The sequence below is a fragment of the Rhynchophorus ferrugineus genome, unplaced genomic scaffold (genome assembly GCF_030347505.1).
Source record: "Rhynchophorus ferrugineus isolate W39M unplaced genomic scaffold, kcgeb_rfMv2 rfM4, whole genome shotgun sequence".
Lineage (NCBI taxonomy): Eukaryota > Metazoa > Arthropoda > Insecta > Coleoptera > Curculionidae > Rhynchophorus > Rhynchophorus ferrugineus.
In genome coordinates, this window is record NW_027472583.1 from 18,416,683 (window position 1) to 18,439,129 (window position 22,447).

General features: G+C 33.7%; 1 protein-coding gene across 15 annotated transcripts in view; it reads right to left on the reverse strand.

Annotated features, from left to right (window-relative positions):
* Positions 1–4,110: 4,110 nt before the first annotated feature.
* The window catches only part of Syp (synaptotagmin binding cytoplasmic RNA interacting protein), a 99,747-nt gene continuing 81,410 nt past the window's right edge, over positions 4,111–22,447 (reverse strand). For 5 of the 15 annotated variants that reach the window (XM_076403349.1, XM_076403351.1, XM_076403353.1 and 2 more), the window contains 8 exons: positions 19,579–19,712; positions 19,300–19,521; positions 19,090–19,235; positions 18,447–18,541; positions 14,880–15,064; positions 12,452–12,511; positions 10,409–10,574; positions 4,111–5,743 (listed from right to left, as the gene is read on the reverse strand). In XM_076403349.1, the coding sequence (XP_076259464.1) occupies positions 5,568–5,743; positions 10,409–10,574; positions 12,452–12,511; positions 14,880–15,064; positions 18,447–18,541; positions 19,090–19,235; positions 19,300–19,521; positions 19,579–19,712 (1,184 nt within the window). In that variant the 3' untranslated portion in view covers positions 4,111–5,567. Of the gene's footprint in view, positions 5,744–10,408; positions 10,575–12,451; positions 12,654–14,879; positions 15,065–18,446; positions 18,542–19,089; positions 19,236–19,299; positions 19,522–19,578; positions 19,713–21,440; positions 21,577–22,447 lie in introns of all 15 variants that reach the window. The other 10 variants (XM_076403357.1, XM_076403359.1, XM_076403360.1 and 7 more) reach the window with 5 other exon arrangements.

Below are 22,447 nucleotides of genomic sequence, written 5' to 3' on the forward strand. Positions count from 1 at the left end.
AGAGCTGGATTTTGAGATGGAGAAGTTGATCAAAGATATTCAAGACCCAGCGTAAAAAATAGCCCAGAAATCAGAAGAAAACTAAGCGGTAATAACAGTGTACGACGCTAAATAATTATACTGTGTCATTGGATAGGAAAGGACGAAAATTTCATTTGTTTTTCTTAGCTGAAGTTAAAAAATAAATAAAAGATAATATTAGCGCAAAAGAGGCCGCTGGTTTTGACCTTATTACCGAGAAAATATTAAAGGAACTTCCAAGATAAGCACTAATAAAGATAATTTACCCGACAAATATGCGGGCAAATTATTTGAAAAAACTGTTATTGAAAAGGATAAAACCAATCATTGATGAAAAACATCTTATTCCGGATCACCAATTTGATTTCACTTAACAACAATCCACGATTGAACAGATTCGCAGAATTACCAATGTCATAGAAAAAATACTACAAGAAACTAAAATGTTGATCAAGCTTTCGATAAAGTTTGGCGTGATTTGAAGCACAAGATTAAAATGCTTCTCTCTGGCCAATAATAAAACATTTTAGAGTAATAACAGGTCAATTGAAAAGTCCCCTGCCTACCATAGTAGAACACATTTTTTTGGAAAAATTAGTTTTTTTTATTCAACATAATTCCCTTCAAGGGTGATACACTGATTATAGCGACCCTCCAACTTTTACGATACCATTTGTCCTTTGCTTCAACATAGAGCTCAGTTTCGTCGATCACCTCTTCATTCGACGAAAATTTCTTCCCAGCGAGCATTCTTCTGAGATCTGAGAACAGGAAATACTCGCTGGAGCAAGATTTGGAGAATACGGTAGATGACGAAGCAATTCGAAGCTCAATTCAAGGATTTTTGCCATCGTTTTCACTGACTTGTGACACAGTGCATTTTCTTTGTGAAGCAGCACTTTCTTGTGACTTTTCAATTGACGTATTAGTAGGTGACCAAGTCCACGGTTCGATGACTATTTCTGGCGACTAAAAAAAGTAAAAGGTCTACATGATAAAAATAGAATATCGTCAAACGAAATAGTTCAGTAATTATATTAATTAACAATTATTACCATAAAAATAACAAAACAAAGGGGTATGTTATTACACAGATGCATTAATTAGTAGAAAATATAACTGAAACTCTAAATGAACGATTAATTACCGGAAATAATCCCAGAATCTTGCCTTATATGCTGCCTGATAGATAAGCAACGTATTTCAGAAATAGACTCGAATCTTGACGTTTCGATGTATTAATATTTACAATGCATTATACAGTCGCGGATTATTTCAATTTAAATTTATAATCGTCAGACTCCGACTTCAACTCAAACACGAGGCAAGCATTTCATTTCTACGAGCTGGGCACGGAGATGCCGAAAGCGGCACCAGAACAGGAGAATGTTGGGCGAGTCCCTTCGAAATTCGTCGAATCCTGACGGATTATACGAGGGTTATCGCAATCTGACCCATTTTCGGATCCCCCAGCTTTATAGCGGCACTCAGAATTGGAACGACACGTCGCGAAATAATAATCGGTTCGGGAGACGCGCGGGGAGGGAGATGTAGCTCGGTAAGAGACGTAAGGGCGATGGTAGAGGGCGAGTCTCTCAGTGAGGGCGGCTCGCTCTCGAAACAGATAATTTCTGATGAAAACAGATGCCGGAAAACGGGGCGAAAACCGTTATGTTTTATTCAGAACTAATTTTTGGGCCCCCAGCGTTTTATTTTGCGTCTGTTTTTTTTTGAAACAACGGTTTCAAGCGCTAGGACATAAACTATTTAATTCAGTTATGATTTCTATACAATTTTAATAAGCTATGACCAAAACAGAATGACAATATAATTAAAATATGTTTCAGATAAAAATGACTGTAAATCTGACTTGATATATCTAATAAAATATATGTATGAAATTCTCAAAAGCTTCAAGGTTCAACAGGGCACATGTAAAAAATATATAGTATATTAATTTACAGTTATTTCACGGAATTTTGTTATTTTGTAAATAATAGCATAGCAATTAAACACTGTCTTATTCAGATTATAATTTTCTATTCTATATCTACCCAAAAAAAATATTATCACAAGCACTTCAGCAATCGATCACTAATATCAAAAACTTTAATCGTTTATTTGCTCGATGGTTAGCAAGAATTTGATGTATATGATTTGATGAATTTGATATGATGTATTAATGACCCTTAGTAATTCTACTGAATTACATATAACACTATTAGCAATAAAAATTTACAATTAGAATTAAATTTATTATTTTTGTGAAAATAAAAGTCATATTTTAAGAAAATTCTTTCATTTAAACGACCCTAAGTTTATTGGGTTGCCTATATATGCATTACTGGTTTGTATACATTATTCTTTATATATATTCTCGTTGAACTACATTAGCCATTTAATACAACTTATTATTTTTATTCCGTAATTTATAATATATCGTATGTAATGTAATATGCCTTATGTGTCATATTTAGGTACGATATTTTAATTTTTTTTGTATTTTACGTATTATACATACAACAAAATAAAAGTATTAATGTATTTATTACCCATACTAATCAGAAATATATAACTACATGTCTTTATAAGATGATTTTAAATATGCATCAGACAATGATATTGATGCATAAGTTATATTATTTCGATGGGGTTAGATTGCAGTTTTCTTGTTTGTTAGGTTGCAGATATATAAGGGACTTATTTTTAAAGTATTTTATAAATGTTAAATTTTCACTTGAAATATTTCACAAATCCTATTTCAATACCGAGCTTGACTATCTATTCTAAACCATTGCGTAAATAAAACTCAGTATATGTATATTAAAAATGACTGATGAATTATTTAATATTTTATTTTAATTTCTACCTATCAATTTTAATCTTCCAATTTTTTAAACCATTTTATTTATATTTCTAAAGACAATAATAAACGTCCGTCATAGTAAACTGATCAACGTGGTCTGATAAAATTTGTTTACATCATTTAATTTGTGGGTTTTTAAAATTAAGTAATATTGGTTGAGTTAAAGAGATATTGTGTTTTCCAATCTAAATATTTTGTAAAATAATCATTTTAACACTACTGTAAGTTAACTACAATTTAAAGTATTCTGTTAAATCCTATACATTTTGTGTAATTACAACATGTCACAATGTCACAGTTATAATAATATAGCGATAGTTATTCCTATACTAGATTCTAGATATCTTTGTAATCTGAAAACTCTAAAATTATTAAAAAATTAACAAAAATATAGATAATTGGCAGATTACAGTAAATTAGATATGTAACTACTGTTGCTTCGATTTAAATGAATATTGCTGAATTAATTGCTTGTACTATAAGCTTAAAAAAGTATCAGTTTTAAATTTTCAATTATTCTATTATTTTTGACAAACAATTTCTTGCATACACTTAGAGTCCTGATTCTGGAATATCACAATAGCCTACTTTTTAACATATATCAATCATAATTTAATATATATTCAAATCAAGGCATACATATACTTATTCAACTCTTGTCAATTTTTTTGAAATCTTTTTTTAAAAAGTAGTTCGTTTATAGATTAAATAGAATCCAGAGGCAATACTAATGCCCGTTAGTGTTAAATTTACTTAAACCTATATTTGAGTTTTTAACAAAATCATAAAATATTACCAATTTTTGAATGGTTTTCATATTATTTAGTATTACATCTAATGCAAAGATACAGCTTCAAATGAAACTATTACTTAAAAATAATAGCATAGTTGAATATTCACTACAATTAGCAGATACACTGTTTTTAAACAAGTTCTAGCTGTTCACTCCTACACAACCTACTTAATTGATTTTGTTTCTACGTGTATATGCAGAAAGTACAGTTTCTTAAACAACAAGATAATTTTAAAAACATTCCTCATTTAATTAACCAGTTAAAGAGACAAAAAAAGTGATCATAGATAAAATCAAAACTTGTCCACCTGTGAACAATTATTTAAATGTGTATAATTTGTAAGATATTACGTTTGTATTTTATACTAGAGTGAATAAATTATGACAATTGAAGAATTTAACAAGCAGTATAAGGAAATAAAACACATAATTAAAATTGTAATACACATACAACTGTTTATTGAGACATATTAAATCATCAGTCCTCTTGTCAATTATTGATAAGACAAAATTGAACAACTTGGGCGGTAGGAGACAAGACCCCGACCGAAAAATTACCAATAAAATACAGACATATCTAAGGGCGGGAGCGAGGGGCCATGCCCTCCCCTCCACAACCTTCGTCACAGTAGTATGGTTCCAGTGATTGTAGTAGTACTTGTAGTAAAATTGCAAAATAAAAATTAAAAAAAGTGTTACACAGTGAATAAGAGGCGTACAATTCTATTTAATAGTTAAGTCAAAGAACATAATTATTAGCTACATCACACTAAAGAAATGACGAAAACAGAACGGAGGAAGGTGAAATAGGAGAAATTGGGATAGGAAAGGAAATGAAATTGATGTTAAAACGAAGCGAGATATAAACGGACAAATTACTAAAACACGATGATAATAAGGATGAATTAATAATGGAAAAAAAATAGTATCTAAAATTGCAATGTGTTGATTCTGTCAACTGCCGGGTGGGTCACGTCAATCGTTTGACTGTTTCCATAAAACGGGAGAGGGGGTAGCTTTTCATTTCGCCTAGTATATTTCATTTTTTTTGTTCGGGTGGATGGAGAGGGGAGAAACAGAAGTATGTTAGTTGATTCCTTAAAATTACAGCTAAAATACATCACAATGCAAAAATGCATCACCAAAAAAAATGATAAAATACAATAATTATATTATTATTATTATACAGTTTAAAAAATGTCACTCGCACTAGTTGTGTCGTTCCAACCATGTGTGATAAGAGTCCGTTGGGCGTCGAGATGGCCAGAGGACCGCCCGTGCTCCCCCCATCGTCGTTCCCATTTTACAAACTTAACAAGAAAGCATGAAGGAAACAATTTCGAATAAAATTCAATAAATTTCTAACCAATTACCAAAAAATTCAACACCGAACGAGATGGTGGTAGACCGACCGAGCTCTTCCACAACAAGCACCCTTTTTTTAAGTATTAATAAAAACAAGCGTCGCCGAGGGGGCGGGACGCTCCGCGGTTCTTCACCCCTCTTTGACGACTCACAACTTAGAAAACAAACAAAACTTAATGAAATAAAAATAAAACATTAATGACAAGTCGAGACTCGATAGCACAATTTAATTGTATACAAGGAAAAAACTTAAAAAAGGCCGTAACAGATTTTTTTTTTTGTTATTTCATTTTTTTCTTTTTTTCGGAAACCGAGACGAAACCAAAAACAAATAACAAAGTTTTTTCACAAATGGGTGTGTGATACAAAATTATATATATTTTTTGAAATGAGAAAAAAAAGATCAAAAACGAACGCAGACAGTCCTGCTGGCAGTTGGGGACACCGATAGTCGGTGCGGGCGTGGCCTTTTATCACCGGGGGCGTGGCATGTCCCCCGCTAGCCCGCCTCTCGCGCACCTTCTAGCTCCAGGTCGCGTACGAGTCCTGGTACCACTGGTCGCCGTTGGCGTCGAGGGGCTGCTGTGCAAGAGGCATGCCGCCCCAGCCCCCCTGCTGCCCGCCGCCGCCTCCGCTCTGGAAGCGTCGCTTCGTCTCCCCCTGGTTCTGGTGACCCCCGTCAAACTTCCGTTTACCTGCTACAAAAAAAACGATGCATTAGCATTGAGAACTGATTTAAATGGGGACATACACGTATCAACAAAAAATCGTCATACAAACAGCTCAACTGGAACATGGAACTGAAGGAAGCAAACATGGGTAAAAGGTATTAGGCAACCGTCACACAATAAACTGGAAAACGATTAAAGGATTTTGGTAAGTGTGGTTAATCGGGAGATGTCGCTGGGTATGACAATATCAAAAATCTACTAACTATCTGCAACAAAAACGAAATGCTAATATATACTGGAGATATGATGTAATATTAGGTTGGCAAGAAAGTAAGTTCAATTTTGTAAAAGGTATCAACAAAATATTTATCAGTCTTAATATTCACCCTCAAAAATTATATACTGTTGATCTTACATAGTCAATATAATTAATTCAATATGGAATTTCAGCAACATGTGTTCAATTAACGTGTCTGTTCTATCATAGCATAATAATATTGATAAATCGATACTTTCCCGATGTTATTGAAACCAGGTTAAGGTTTGTCAGTTGATAACCCTGTACTTGATCGGCACAAAACTACGTAGTCGCAAAATTAATATGATTAACGAAATGTCTATCAATTTTAATACCCTTTTAAATTTAATATAAGGAAAGAAAACATGTAAAACTGATCAAAATTACACACATCATATTATGACCACATTACATACATCAATAATACCGATATGTATATATTTATTGAAGTTTCTTGAATATTACTGTAACCTAATTAACTTGTCATTCTAGTGGGCGGTTGTATCATATACCATGATAGCCAGTGTTGTATAATTATGGATACTTTTGAAATATTGGGTAATTCTTGTCGATGTTTGGTTTTTCTCTATAGATAATAGGAACTACAATTCTGAGGCTGATAGAGGCTCCTGATATATAACAACAAAGTTAACTACTGGCTATAAAAAATTGTCTACCTAAAACACAATTATATATATATTATTATAAACATCAATGTCGCTGTTGTATCAACGATATTTATAAAATATTAATATTTTTTTCACATATTCTTTCCAATTGATAAAACCCAAGTTATAAATCTGGAGAGTAGTTAAGATCTCCTTCTTAATTAAGGATATTTGACATTAATGTGAATGTGTGAATTAAAAGTCTGTGCTCCAATGGCACATTATTAAAACACAAATGACTAATCTACAATAAACAGCATTCTATACAACTTCTTGTTTCGGTGAAAAATGCGTTTTGTTTCACCTTACAAAACTTTTTTGCATCTCTTGCCAACATAACAAACTTTTGTGTTTTATCCACTTTATTAGAAACAATGTTTCAATGCAAACTTGGGAGTCATTTTAGCTCTTCAAATAATTATAATAAATAAATACACACACAAAAATTGAATAATTGACGTACTTTTGAACTTAAATAGAGGCAAAATAGAATATGAATATTGATTAAAAAGTGAAAACAACTTTATATAGTACATATAGAATTTTATATGATAAGAATATATGGATAGTCATTACAAAAATGTGTAACTTACACCAAATTAACTCTTGTTAAGACTAACCATAACTAAGCTCTGTCGAAAGCAACAACAGAAAATGGTTCATACCCTTTAAAAATAATTATTTGAATGTTGAAGATAGATCAGATAAATTTACATCATTAGTGGTTACTTAAATTGATTTAAACTATAAGAGTTGGCAAATGCAATTCATATAGAAATGATCATTGAAAAAATTACTACTATATAAGTAGAGACCCATTTTAAAATAGCTGTGTACCACTTCATGATTAAAGATATAGTTGAGTTCAGACACCAAAGTGAATCGACATTTGCATAGTCTAAGAATTTAATATACTTTTTTTCTGGACTGAAAGAGCAGCAAAAATACAGCAAATAATTGTAATCTTGAATATTACTTATACAAACAGAAATGTCAAGTTTTGCGTTAAGAAAATTAGGGACCATTACATCTTGAAAATATGATACTTATTAGTGATATAAGGAAGTTATTATCGGTCCCTATTTCCATCCAAATCAAAAAACAGTACGAAGTAAACTATTAATAGACTGAGTTTTTGTGGCCATAAATGTCTAGACCACCTTTGACTCAAAGCAGGTTATCAGTTATTTTGGAAACATTCATTGCTCAATAGCTGTAGCCAGGCGTATTTGGATTCTTCTTAATAAAGTTGTATTATCGGTCAGAATTCCTCGATCTTGCTTTATTAAGCTCTTTGTTACAATATGAATAATACCGTCACAAACTGAGATTAAGATTATTATAAACTGTCAAATCAACCTCAGCAACAATTTAGTGGAGATTGTTGGATATTTGATTCTGAACGAAAGTTGTGGTTGAAAATAGCCTGATTTAAAAATATTTATGGATATAATGTTAATAGCGTTATTTAAATAATATAGATGTACAGGGGATGAACAAGATAATATGACGAATACATAACGATTCAATTATATTGACGTCTGGCGATTGTGCTGTCCATGATATTTGAGGATATTCTGGTGCTCCTTAAACCAAGAGTGAACATTTTTAGTTGTATTTATGAGCACATTATCAAATATGCAGCAAATGGAATATAACATCAATGTGATAGTCATAGTACAACTACTCAGTTACTTAGTCATAATAATTAGCATTACTCTAATTAAAAAGAGATATAATGAAGCCTCATGCGTTCGGTCGACGCCGTTGTCGTACATCTGCAAAATTATTCAAAATATTAATAATAACAGTCAGGCTTGGTTGGCGTAGTGGTTAAGGCGAAATGAGAGTCCTCCTACTGTTGCGACAGTCGCAGGTTCGAATCAACTAAAGATGAGTATATAATTCATATCCGATAACTTGGAAATATTACTTTAGAGCATGAAAGATTTATGGGCATAGATATGCGTGTAATTGTTCAGAATATACATGAAAGTTTGGTTAAAAATGTGTAAACAATACTAACTCTAACTCTCTTTAACTTCATTAAAGAATACTAACTGTTTTGCAGATATGGCAAATGCTTTAGGGAGAATACAGTGATTAAATCTAGTTTTATCAAGAATGATGTATACTAGTAGTAAAAGAACAAACTAAGGTGATAAATACAGTGATACCAAATTAATTTACAATAAAACACTGTAACGAAAGAAACAAGAACTAAACGTAAAAGATAAATATGATCTCTAATAAAAGTAAAATACATTATTTGGATATATAATATTTAATTAGGTGGATTAGGCCTCCAGGGGATATCACTAAGCGCCTAGACCTGTAACTCATAGGTCGTTTGTCTATGACCGGAGACTCATAAGACCCAAACCTGACACATAGATGACACTACTAGAATTAAATCCATATGTTTTTTAGTTAGCTCTAACCCTCAAACGATGAGTATATAAATTTGACAGCTGTCAGATCATTAGTTTGTGAATTATAACATTTTGAGTGAAGCAACTTCTGTTATTGTGAAAAAATGGATAAAAAGAAATTTCGCGTGTTGATAGAATATTGCTTCTTGAAGGCAAAAAATACAGTTGAAGCAAAAACTTGGTTTGATGCCGAGTTTCCGAACACTGCCCCAGAAAAATCAACCATCAAGGACTGGTATGCTAAGTTGAGACGTAATGAAATGAGCACCGAAGGCGATGAACGGAGTGGACGCCCAAGAGGTTGTTACCGGCGAAAACGTTTAAAAAATCATAATCACTCTATAAAGATATCAACTGAACGTGTACATCTTATCATTCACGAATATTTGGGTATGAGAAAGCTCTGTGCAAAGTGGGTGCCGCGCGAGGTCACTTTTGACCAAAAACAACGACGAGTTGATGATCCGGAGCAGTGTTTGAAGATGATCAAGCGTAATAAACCCGAGTTTTTGCGTCGATATGTGACAATGGATGAAACATCGCTCCATCATTTCACTCCGAAGTCCAATTGACAGTCATCCGTGTGGATTGCACACGATGAACCCCCTCCAAAGCGTGGGAAAACGCAACAGTCGGCTGGCAAGGTTTTGGATCTGTATTTTGTGATGCGCATGGAATAATTTTCATTGACTACCTTGAAAAAGGAAGACCCATCGACAGCGACTATTACATAGCATTGTTGGACCGTTTGAAGGGCGAAATCGCCGAAAAACGGCCGCATTTGCAGAAAAGGAAGTGCCGCTTCACCAAGACAATGCACCGTGTCACAAGTCAGTAAAAACGACGGCAAAAATCCATGAAATGGGCTTCGAATTGCTCCCTCATCCACCGCATTCTCCAGACCTGGCCCCCCAGCGACTATTTCCTGTTCTCAGATCTCAAAAGAAAAAGAGTTTTATTTACATTAGTATTTTGTTATGTCAGAGTCAAAATAAACCAAAAGTCCAACTTGATGCGGAACATTGCGACGTGCTGACGTCATACATTTTGATAAAGTTCATTGGCTGTTCAAACTGAACAATACAAATTTATACGGAAGCAGTGTTCTCAATATACGACAACGTCTATCTCCTTTACTTATACAAAGGTAATTTCAACAAAAAATAGTCTGCCTCATTTTGATTAAATATTGAACTAAGTAAACGAAAAGTATTCAACTTGACCGTTCTCTAATTGAAAGAATGAAAAGTAGATAAAAACAAAAGTTCTAGTAAAGGAAAAAAGTGAAACCTACCTGGTAAACTTCCCCCCTTGCCTCGGCCCGCTCCACGAGCGACCGGGCGCACCGCCCCACGGCCCACGGCCGCGGCCCGTCCCGCTCGGGCCGCCGATGCCGCTCCACGGGCCGGTGGCCCACCGACCCCCCGGCCACGTGCCGCCACCCCACGTCCACGGCCAGCCTAAACGAGAATCAAAAGAAAGAAAATTAGTTCATGGTCGGGCAAAAAAAATAAACAGATACTACAAAAAATAATACAAAAATAAAATAATATCCTGCAATAGTTTCGAATAGTTTCAGAGATAAAAATCAAATCAAATCAAAGAGTTAAGAAACATTAAAAAAATTACAATTATAGAAAATTCGAGGCAAATTAAAACTATGTTACATATATTGCAAGGAGGCTCTCCGAAACTATTTGAAAATATATTTCTAAAACCCATCCTTAACGGCTATATCCTTTCTACCAAAAGGTTTAGTGGGGATGGTGGAGAGTAAATGTTAGCATGGTTAGTGGGCGTGAGTTTAATTAATGGGATTCTTTTATAATAGTTTTTTTAATTGTGATAGTGAAACATAATAAACTCTAAAAGATCTTATTGGGAAAATGATCATTCGAATTGGTTGTATCAAAATGTCTATTAAAGCAATGAATTAATATATATTTTTAATTTTATTAAGCATTGTTGGACTTTGAATAAGGTGACAAAAAAAGCTCCTAATACTTATTTTCTTGAGAATTAAATTTTGGTGAAATGTTTTCGTCTTGATGGGATAAGGTAACATACAAACATAACCAAATACAAACATAAACCCAAATAATAATAAATATTTTTTATGACTAACAATATACTAAAATGTTGTTCTCACAAAATCATAACAATTCCATTTAATTAAAAAACGCAATAATTATTCCTAGACCCAACTGTACAAAACGGTCTTAATTTTATTTAGAATGAATAAACGAAACAAATATTAGTGTTGTCGTATGTATATGTTAGGTTGTTCAATAAGTTCATGGAGCGCCTTTTAATATTCTATCTTTAGGATGGACATAATCGAAATGTTATAAAATAAATTTAATGGATGCGCAATGGCTACTGCTGTATTCGCTAACAATTACAACATAGGATTTTGCGCATCGCTTCATCATTATAGACAAATCCTGAATCAATAAGACTAACGAGTGGAGTGAACCCGAATCCGAGGTGAGTTTGTGCTTAGGAATCGGCTAGAAGACAAATAGACAACAAAAAAAGACACACAAGAAAGTGCTTTTAAGATACAGTTTCTTGTAATTCATTGTTTTATTGAAAGGCCTACGCCAGGTCCTAACGGACCTGTTGCCAGAGCTCAAAGAAACACCGTAAAATCTCCAAATTAAGCCATGAATTGTCTCAAGAACCATGGCTTAAGATGATCTATTATTTTACACTTTCTTTGACCTTATTTCAAAGACATTTTGCAAGTCTTCGAAAAACACATCAGTGATTCCATTAGTGGATACATAAATAGAAAGATCATCAGAATAAGTGTATTGAAATTGAGTGATTATATTGAAAAATAATAATCAACTTTACAACTATACATGTTAAAAAGGTACGAGCAGAACTATGTCAAAGGATCAAAAAATGTGGTGGTTGTTCAGACAACAATACGAATTAACACTGCACAATAGATTATGAGTATAGTAACATAGCAAACCTTGCAGCCGGTGTCGACCAAGGGTATACAATTAAGGGGCTATAAAAAGAAATCTAATATCAACATAAGCCAAACTTATCAAAACAATGTTCTCCGCACCATTGTTAAGGTCTTAATATTATATCTTCTTAGTCTTCTAACTCTTAATATTAGAAATAAGGACATAAATACATAAATCCGATTTTCATTTCCGTAATTTAATTTCGGCAAACTTATTGAACACTCTAGTAATTTGATTATGCTAAATGCATACATAGATGGTAATAAAAATAACTTCATGCTTGAGTTAAACGGGAGTTAAGGATGGGAAAAGGTGGACAAAAACAAGGAAAAGTAGAAAGAATATCAACAAACCTGGGTTCCGTTCCGTTCACTAAAAAAAAGTTCTGAACGACAGCCGTTTTCATCCAGTTCCTAAGTGTCACAAATCAAAATTAGTCGCAGCTAAAATGTAACACCTAAGCACCGGCAACGATGGGTTGGATAGTGTGAACGATTTTTAATAATTAGTGAAAAGACTTGAGTGAAACGTGTTGAAAGCATCGGTTTCTTTCTTCTATACCGCGAATTGAAAAAAAAATAAAGGGTTATCCAAAAGTATACATCGGTATTTGATTGTAGTCGAACAATAAATAAAACAAAAGAGTACATAAGCGCACATAAATTTTGCATATATATATATATATATATATATATATATATATATATATATATATATATATATATATATATATTATAGATTAAATCACAAGTGCACATTCAAAAAAAGCCAAGCAAAAAGCAAAAGCAAAGCAATCTAAAAGCAGAACTAAACAAAGAGGCGAAAAGCTCGGGTATGGGGAATAAAAAAAATAACAATATTGAAATAAATCAACAAAAACAGAACACAAAAGAATTGGTTACGGCCCTACATATATATAAAAGTATAAAAATAATTCTTATAACATATTAGTTAATTAAATGGGTCAACAAAAAAAACACCAAATTTTGATCGTTTTTAAATGTACATAAACAAAACGCCATAACTTGATTTGATAAAAAGAAAAAGAAAATTAAAGCTGCTGAATGACTAGACACTTTGCTTTAAAGCAACCTAAAAAAGTTAACAAATTTTTTTTCATTAATGCACCTCGTGTAAAGCTGTAATATTTAAAAGCGGATGAATTGTAAATTGAGGACAACTTTCTGATATGGAAAGAATTATTGATATATTAGCAAATAACAAGTTTACTTCTTGAATATTTCATAACATGTAAAAATATATCCAAAATTAGAAGAAATTAAGCGAGACTGAGTTGCCACAATCTTCAGTTTAATAAAAAGTTCTCATACTGAAAGCTCATGACTTAAATTAACTCATATTACTGAAATGAAAATTGCAAATAAACATTCTAGACGGTCAAATAGTACAGCTTCCACGATTAAAAAAAGTATAATAATAAACATAAAAATATAACAATTAAGACTCGATGGGTTAGTGTGGATCTGCGTGGCTCGTCCCATTTTTTTTTTGGATAACCCTGCAACGGCGAGTGTGGGGCAAACGAGCAACCCAGATGCCCCCCTCAACAACATCATATCTGAGCCAGCGCATTCTCCCTCCATCTGTCTCTCTCCCACTCTAACTATAAGATTTTGTTCTTAACACTCTTGCTCGCGCCTCGCCTTTCCCTCTGTTCAACCACGTTACAACACAGTGACCTCTCCCGCTATGAGTGTGTACCATTTATACGCGACGATAATGAATAAATAGAAGAAATTAATAATTTTGACTCACTTTTCCCGGCTCTGTGGTAAATTTTGATGAATCTGACTCAGATATGATGGCGTTTGAGTGTGGCGAATGCTCGACTATGCGCATAAGTTGCTGTAGGTATTTTTAATTGCTCGTAAACATTAGTAGCTCGGTTAAAAATAAAAAGGGATTGTTCAATCAAGTCACGCCCTCCATTTGCTCCTGCGACACATTCGTACAGGGTAAATTAATTAGACGCATCTGATCGGCCGTCTCTCGTTCAAGGGAACTTATTGGGTTAATATGCGCAGTTTGCAGGTTTCTGGTTAGTTCCGACAGTCGATACACCGCCACAGTCAAAAACCGTGTGTACCAATCGGCGATTTGCAAAAGTGCTCCCCTCGTCATTAATGGGAGCATATCGTCCGGGGTGTGGGATAAAATGCACGTTACGATCTAATAAAAGTTGTGTTAATGATGGGACGTAAGTAAAATGATAAGCGTCTACGGATCAGTTAGTCACTGGTATAAGCTGCGGTACAAACGAAATAAATTCAGGCTTATGACACGTCTTTTTACAGGTACTATATTTATATCAACTCGAATTACATAAAATAGAAGCTTAAAACTATCCTATAAAAAAATAATTCGAAAAAATAAATAGATCTGCCCTTCTAACATCGACTGACTATTATATAAAGAACATAAACACAAAACTACCGAATGAAAATAAAATAATGAATTAATAATTTTAGGAAAAAGACACATCATAAGCCCAAAGAGTGATGAGGATGACTTGACGTTATTCACTAGTTCGGTTATTATTGAAGAAACAGACAGAAAGACCACACCAAGCAGGAACACTTTTGCAAATCGCACTTTCCTATCGTTATTTTGGAATAATTTTGAAAAAAAACTATTGAGAAAGTGGCGAAGGGGGCGGGACACCGACACCTGTTAAATGGGAGGCGTGACCGTGCGGTGACCCCGCCCTCCCCGCCACAACCTAGCCAAGAAAGAGCTTCGGTAAAGAAAATCGCAACCCACCGGCTGAAGGGGCGGTCGACCCTGTGCCCCGCGACCACGCCCCTGCGCCAAGGGCGCGGAGGCCTGCGTGGAAGCCGGCTGCTGGTAGTCATAATAATAATCTTCATATCGGTAAAAGTCGTCATAATAAGGGTCATTGTAGCCGCCTCGATAGTCCCCATAACCGTAATAGTCATAATCATAATCTACAAAAAGAGACAAAGTTCTACTATCCAGTATTACATCTGACCGAAAAAAATAAAAACAAAAACATCGCAACGCCAAATTAACGATGGTGCTCTCCCCTTCTCAACTTGAGATTCCGATTGATAATGTGATCACACTAAGAGACAAATGTAATACCAGAGAGTTGTTACGTAATTTACTCAGCCGTGATTCACCGAAGTGTTTCTTCGAAGTCCCCTCGGGACAAAACAAAGAAACAAATCAGAGCACCACGGACCAGGACGCCTAACTTTAATTAAAGTACTTTCTTAAGGCCTAGATTCTTCTCTAAACATCATAATTTTAATGATCCAAAGTAAATATACACTATGAGCATGCCGGGAAAAGTTAAATATATGTATTTACTGAAAAATCGATAAAACTGATCTTCAAGCTACCAATAATATATTAAAAATCTCGAGCTTCAAATCTCTTACTCTACCATTACTAGCTAAAATAAATTCGGTTAAATAGGAGGATCCCGTTCCGTCGTTACACGCCTGCTCGGCTTTAAAGACGGAGCGAGATGCCCCGTCCAACAACGTTACTCCGAAGTGGTTCACGTCTTGATCCATCCCTGCACCACAGCTCTGTACTAGGTTGGGTGAAAAAGAACGGAGGGCGGGGACAAGGTAGACGTACTGTGGGAGGGGCGAGGGCGTGTACTTACCTTCCTTGGTCCACTATAACGGCATTGATTTTGTAGCTGGCTAAAATCTGGATAATTGAAGAAGACGGAGGTTCAATGGGAAACGGGGATGGGAGCCATCAAAAGACAAAGAGATGCATGCATGTTAAACAAAAACAGTTGAAGGCCGCGTGCAGTATGCTGATTACGTTTTGCCCTTCTGCCTCTTGCGGTGCCCCTGCTGGTTACTTTCGGAGATATTATTTTTGGTATGTAGAGCATCTCTTGTACTCGTGTCTCGTACTCGAATGAGAATGTTTTGAATTATGTAGATTAAACGTCAAATTATATCTATACGTGATGCCCATTACTCTGTAACAGTGATTTGGTGTATTTTGTTAAAATATTAAGATAATTAAGTTACAACCATTAACTATTAAACATACAATAAAATTATGTTAAAAATGTAAGATTTTATACAGTAGCTGTTAATAATTAATTAATGAAGTATAATAAATTAGAGCCAAATTATATACTTATAGTTGTAAATACAATCAATAAAAGTAACAAACCACAACAGTTTCGATAACATCCATACTAAGCAAAACCATATATTCATAAATTGTTTATGTGTGATCCTATTAGGACATAATTATATTAAATCGCTGAATATGTACGGCGAGACAATAGTATCTCGTAAAACCGCACATCCTCGAGGAAGAAAATTTCATTGATATATCAACGATATCAATAATATCACGTTTATTATTAAACAACCGTTCATTGTTATCTTTAAATAAATCAACTTATAAAAAATTCCGAAATGAATATATTTTTGAGGAATTTATTTTTGCAAAGACGTATTTTGAAGAAATAAATGTCAAAATCTAATTTGGTTAAAAAAATCGAAATTCTTATTATTTACTGTCAAATACAATATACTCATTGAAAATGTTAATGATAAAGAATTTGAAGAAAATAACATTTTATATTTATTGGTTTTGGCTTTTATTTTCTAGTATTCAAGTTTATAATCAAAATCCAATCATTATATTCTGAGGCGTTCCTAAACTATTTAGTTATAATTTTTTTAAATATGAGTTGGACGAAAGTAATTTTTTTTTGCAAAATTTGTAATCAAAGTGAATTTATTCATACATATTTTAAAAACTAATCAATGATATATGTTGTTAAATATGAATGAAGTCCAAGCTACATAATGGATGAATCAAATTTTTTGCCGAATGACGCAACATATATTAGAAAATCCAATAGATAGAGATATGCGACTATGGAACCTATGTTTGAGTATGTGAAGACATATATACTAAAGCCTCAAAATTTTTATTAAATCTATATTATATTTCTATAATAATCTATCTTTCATTTAAATACATTGAGTAGTTTTAGAGGAAAATGTTCATTTTTCAGGATTCCAATGTAGTATAAGCCCTTAAGCTTTAAACTTTATTTAGACTAAACTAGGCCACATTCCATAAATTATGATACGTTCCTGCAGTATACTTTTATTTACAAGTTTCAGCGCCTATTGAAAATTTTCCAGAAAACTATACTAAATATATCCAACTAAAATCTAGATTATATCTAAAAATAACATATTGTTGGTGAACACAAATGTTGAAACAAAACATTGATCCAAACAAAATATTGGACAGGCTTACCACACAGATAATTAGGTATTGTAATTTAATTAAATTTAGAGCAAAATCCAGATTCATACAACAAACATCAGGAGATATACCCAACATGGTATTAACGGAAAATTGATGTGACTTTTTACTTTATCATTTACAGTGAAACCCATAACATGAGCTCTCCAATATTAATAACTGAAAACATATGAGAATGATGAATTGTAATTTTGAACAAATTAACACATTTTTTATAATAATGATGTATTTGTATAAATAGTTTCACAAATGTGTAATTAATCAGTTAACTAATTCACCAATTAAATGCATTTCAACATACGCATTTCTAAAACCATAAACCAAATCGCCTGTTAATATATAGAAACTAACTTTTTATTTTTGTGTGTTTTGAACATCAGTATAGATACATTTTGATTCATATAAATAACTTGGTACGCACTCGTTAATTAATTTTAAAACTCTACAACAAGAACAACACGAATCGTCTGAAACACAAACTTAAGATGAACTCTTTTTAATAATCAACTTCTGATAAGTATAGGTCCACATGTTAAAACAACTATTAGAACACTATTAAAAAAGGCTCATCGAAAATTTAATGGTTAATCCTTAAATTCAATCCTGGAAAAAATGAGGGTTAGTGACAAATGATTTGAGCACGAAGTCCCAGTCGTTTTGGTGCTGACAAACAAATTAGAAACAGAATCAATTCCAATGCTCACTGTGACAACTATTTTCTGGATACGTTTTGGTTAGATCTGAGGTTAGAGAAACGCTACAGCGTAATCCTGGGATGCGTTAGTATCGCATAGAGAAGGTACAAGCAAAAGTGAATCAGAAACATGAAACGTCACGTTAATTTAAGTGACAAACTTTTTGACAAATACAAAGGCACACAATTATTTAATAGGTCTAACATTAGGAGAATCAACGTTCCATCTTTATGGTTCGCCGTTGCTTCATCATTCAAAAAGAAAACAACAACAAGCGGACTGAGGACTGTAAATCGTGTCGTGCTAGAGGAAAAAAGGATCGGAGAGGAGACTAGGGTAAAGTACTTACCGTAATCACCTCTACCCATTGGACCTCGCATACCAGGTCCCGCTCGAGGTCCGGTACCAGGTGGCCCACGAAGTGCCATAGCGCCTGGCATCATTCTGAAAATAGATATACATTAAAACATATTCTATCATTCCTATTATCATCGCTAGCCAACTGTTTACATATCTTTTTTTTTCGGCAATAAAGATACTGCAGCTCATATATAATAGTTTAAAAATTGTAGTAAAAAGAAAGTAAGGATTACAACAAAGAAGAAAAATAAAAAAGGAAAATAACAATTTGAAACAATTTAGATAAAGAAAGCAAAAAAATAGGAAAATGCCAAAACTGTATATAATTGAGAGTGAACAAAATTTGGTAGGAATGAAAGTAAAAAAGAGAAGAGCAGGGACAGAAAAACAAGGAAGAGAAAAGGCGGAAGAAGGGCTCAGAGTATCGAAAGGGTTTGAAATCAAGGGAATAAAAGTTTGAGGGGAGAAAGTCAAAATAGAAGAAGGGGTAATTGAAAATGTATAAATAAATAGAATAAAAACCAGACTCCATTGACAGATCCATTAACACCGAATTCATTATAAAGCTTTTTTAAAATAACTCTTTGAGTGCTAAACCATTCATTCATTACATTAATTATCTTAATACCTACCCTCCTCTAATTTGCATCATTTGCATCATACGCCTTTCTCTTGCACGTAAAATTTCTTCCTTTTTCTTCTTGTCTGAAGGTGGTTTCGCTAACGACACTTCAATATTAGATCCTCCCATTTCCTTACCGTCTAATTCCTCCATAGCCTGTAAACCACCATCATATAAACCAACGATTGTTCATTGCTAAGTAACACTGATAACGCCTTACCTTAACAGCATTCTCCCTATCCTCGAAATGGATGAAAGCGTAGTCCTTGATTTTTTTCACTCGCTCGACCTTTCCGTATGCCTCAAACGTTTCCTTCAGCTTTTCTTCGGTGATTTCCTGGGTAAGATTGCGAACATAAAGCACTTTAACTTTGGACATGGTCTGTTCATCCGGTTCTTCTTGAGGATCGGCCCAATCCACAATTATATCACAACCCCACACCTATAATAGTTGTACAGCATAAGTACTTCGTTTGGATCGACTATTCGAACCACCCACCTTTATTCTTCCAGTTCCTAAACGTCGCTTCGCCAGAGAAGCAGCTTTGTGCGACTCGTACTCCAAAAAGCAAAATCCCCTATTCTTCTTTTTGTCATCAGGCGAACTGTAGATGATGACTTCGATGAGACCAGCTGCGTAGTAAAACATAATAACCCCGGGTTAGAAAAAAGGGGCAAGCACTCATACAGTGGTAGCATCACTGCAACAGTCGCTACGCGACGAAATTTGGAATTTGGAAAAGCGAGCAATGGCTGGGATCCCAGTAGTGGCAGCAATTTAACCATTGTCAGTAACCGGGTTAGGTGTTTAAATCTTATCACGAGCACTGGGTCCCCAGCGCATAACCGCGTGGCAGCCCAGCCCTACCCATTTGCTCACAGGCTCTAGACTAACGCATTCCAAAATGAGAAACAGAAAAGTTATCGTTTCGCCCACCAGGGAAATTCGCGATCATTGATGAGTTAAGCTGAAACGCTGTTTGTTTCGGATTTCACCTAAAATATATTTTAACCAAATCTTACACCAATTTAAATTTAACTGTTGAATTTTCTGTGATGATCATTTTGAACATTAATTAATATTTTATAATGAACTTATAATTTTGATATTTTCTGGAACAAATCTGTTATTACGGATCATAACAGCTCAAATTGTGGCTCACATTATTCCATATTTTTAACCAATATTTTTTGGTTGATTTTATTTCAAATAATCATTTTTTTCAGGAAGGGGTGTTAAATTTTAACAACCTAAATGTTTTTTTCTTTAAATTAAGGTAATTAAAATACATTTTTAATACAAAATTTCAACCATTAATTTATTAAATTCTTCGCCATGTCTATCAATGATAAAGTACGGATTCTGTACTTGTTTTTCATAAAATATGGAATTGTGCAATAACGTTAAGTTTTTCTCTGACCGTTATACAGCATGAACTATATTTTTGTATAATTATTAATTTCTTTGAAGAAAAGAAACATTAGGATCTCCCAGGTCACCTAAAAGATAGACTTGCCATGATTTCTCACAGTGTTATGAATTGTCACTATATTGTTGGTTTATATATTTATTTGAAGTTGTTCGTATTTTGAATTTAATAATTAAAATACTAATCAATTTATACAGGAAAAGGTATTACATTTTAACAACTCTAAACTTTTTTCTTCAAATTCATTTAGTTAAAATAATCTTTTTAATTCAACATTTAAATCATACATTTTTAAAAATTTTAATTTTTAAAAACTACCTTTTGACAAAGATAAAGTATGGATTCTGTACTTGTTTTTCTTAAAATATGACAACTGATAACTTCATGTTTTACGTACAATTGTATAGCATCATTATATGTTCAACGTTATACATCAATATTTTGAAGGTCAACTAAAAGATAGACTTGTCATGATTTTTTATTATTATTAATTGTTATTACATTCTTGATATATTTGTTTCAAGCTGTTGATATTTTGACTTTAAATATTAAAATACTCATTATATTTATAGCATATATCTTACTGATATACCGATTCAGGATACTTTTTTATGTATCGATACAAACATATATTCTATTCCATGAAATATATAGCTATATTTTAGTAAAAAAAGGCTCTCATATTTATAATAACAATAAAATCGCTCCATTTTCAATATTTGCTTAAATCCTATTAGTTGCATTATACATCGAGTTATTTGTGGTTTCCTGAAGTTATTAAAATTGTTCTGTTACTTGATATATACCCATATACAAACAAAATCCAGAAAACAGCGTTCCCTGCTAGCCTCGCCAACGGATCGGTAAACTTAATTAAACAAAACTGATTCCCTGCGGTGGTTGCGTTTCGCTTGACGCAGGCTCAACTTACGTGCATGTTTAGAGAATTCTTCCATGAGATCGTCTCGATCTCGGTTTTTCGGTATATAGCCAACAAACAACCGGTGGTTGTTATATGAAATGGTCACGCCAAGCTTTTTGCCTTTCCGTATTTCGTAATCGTTCAGCTGCAAGAACAGTGGAAGGGTAGCCATAATATGCCTCGGGCAAGGGGGCTAGGGGGGCTCAGAGAGAACGAGGGAGGGAACGGGCGTTGTGTACGGAATGGGAAGGCGAGGGGGTGTGAGTGTGTGTGTGTATGCGACGATGATGTATGCGAGTGACGGCGGGATGGGTGAGGTTCACGTGCGATGATTCCGTGTACATTTCTCGTGTAACGACGTGGCATGGTATGATGTGTGTAGTATGGTATGAATATGGTTGGATGTGTCGTATTCATTTTTTTTCTCAGCGCAATATTTCATTTTTGTTAACGAGAGCCCGTCGATCGGACGCCAAAATTTTCGATAAACAATTTAGCGTTTAATTTTGCAAAAGCACGAAGTCTTTCGAGATGCCGACGATTTCTCTCGATCCACGACAGGATCCACTATGAAAATCAATGAAAACTAAAACAAGATTGTTCGAATAATAGCGCTCCCTCGCACCGGTAACATCGTTATAACAAAGTCAATGTCATAGAAAGTTTAAACACAATATGATCCCGCTAATATAAACATTTAGATATATATTCTGTCAAAAAAGTATCGAAAATTTGTTATTTTAGAGACTTTAATACTAACTACTGGACAACACGCAGAAATTCAGAATACTGAAGCGAACCAAACCACACGAACTTATATAGTGTGTAAGTGTTACTTTAGCTTAGTTTAGTTTTATTTTAATTTGGGAAGATTATAATATCTTCATATATCATAAATAACAACTCTCTAAACGAAACTTTCTCGATTCGCTAAAACACTAGAAGAGGCCTGGGTAAATTAGTCTTATCAAAAATTTGATCTTACGAGTGGTACAACGGGTTCAATGGCGGCCGAG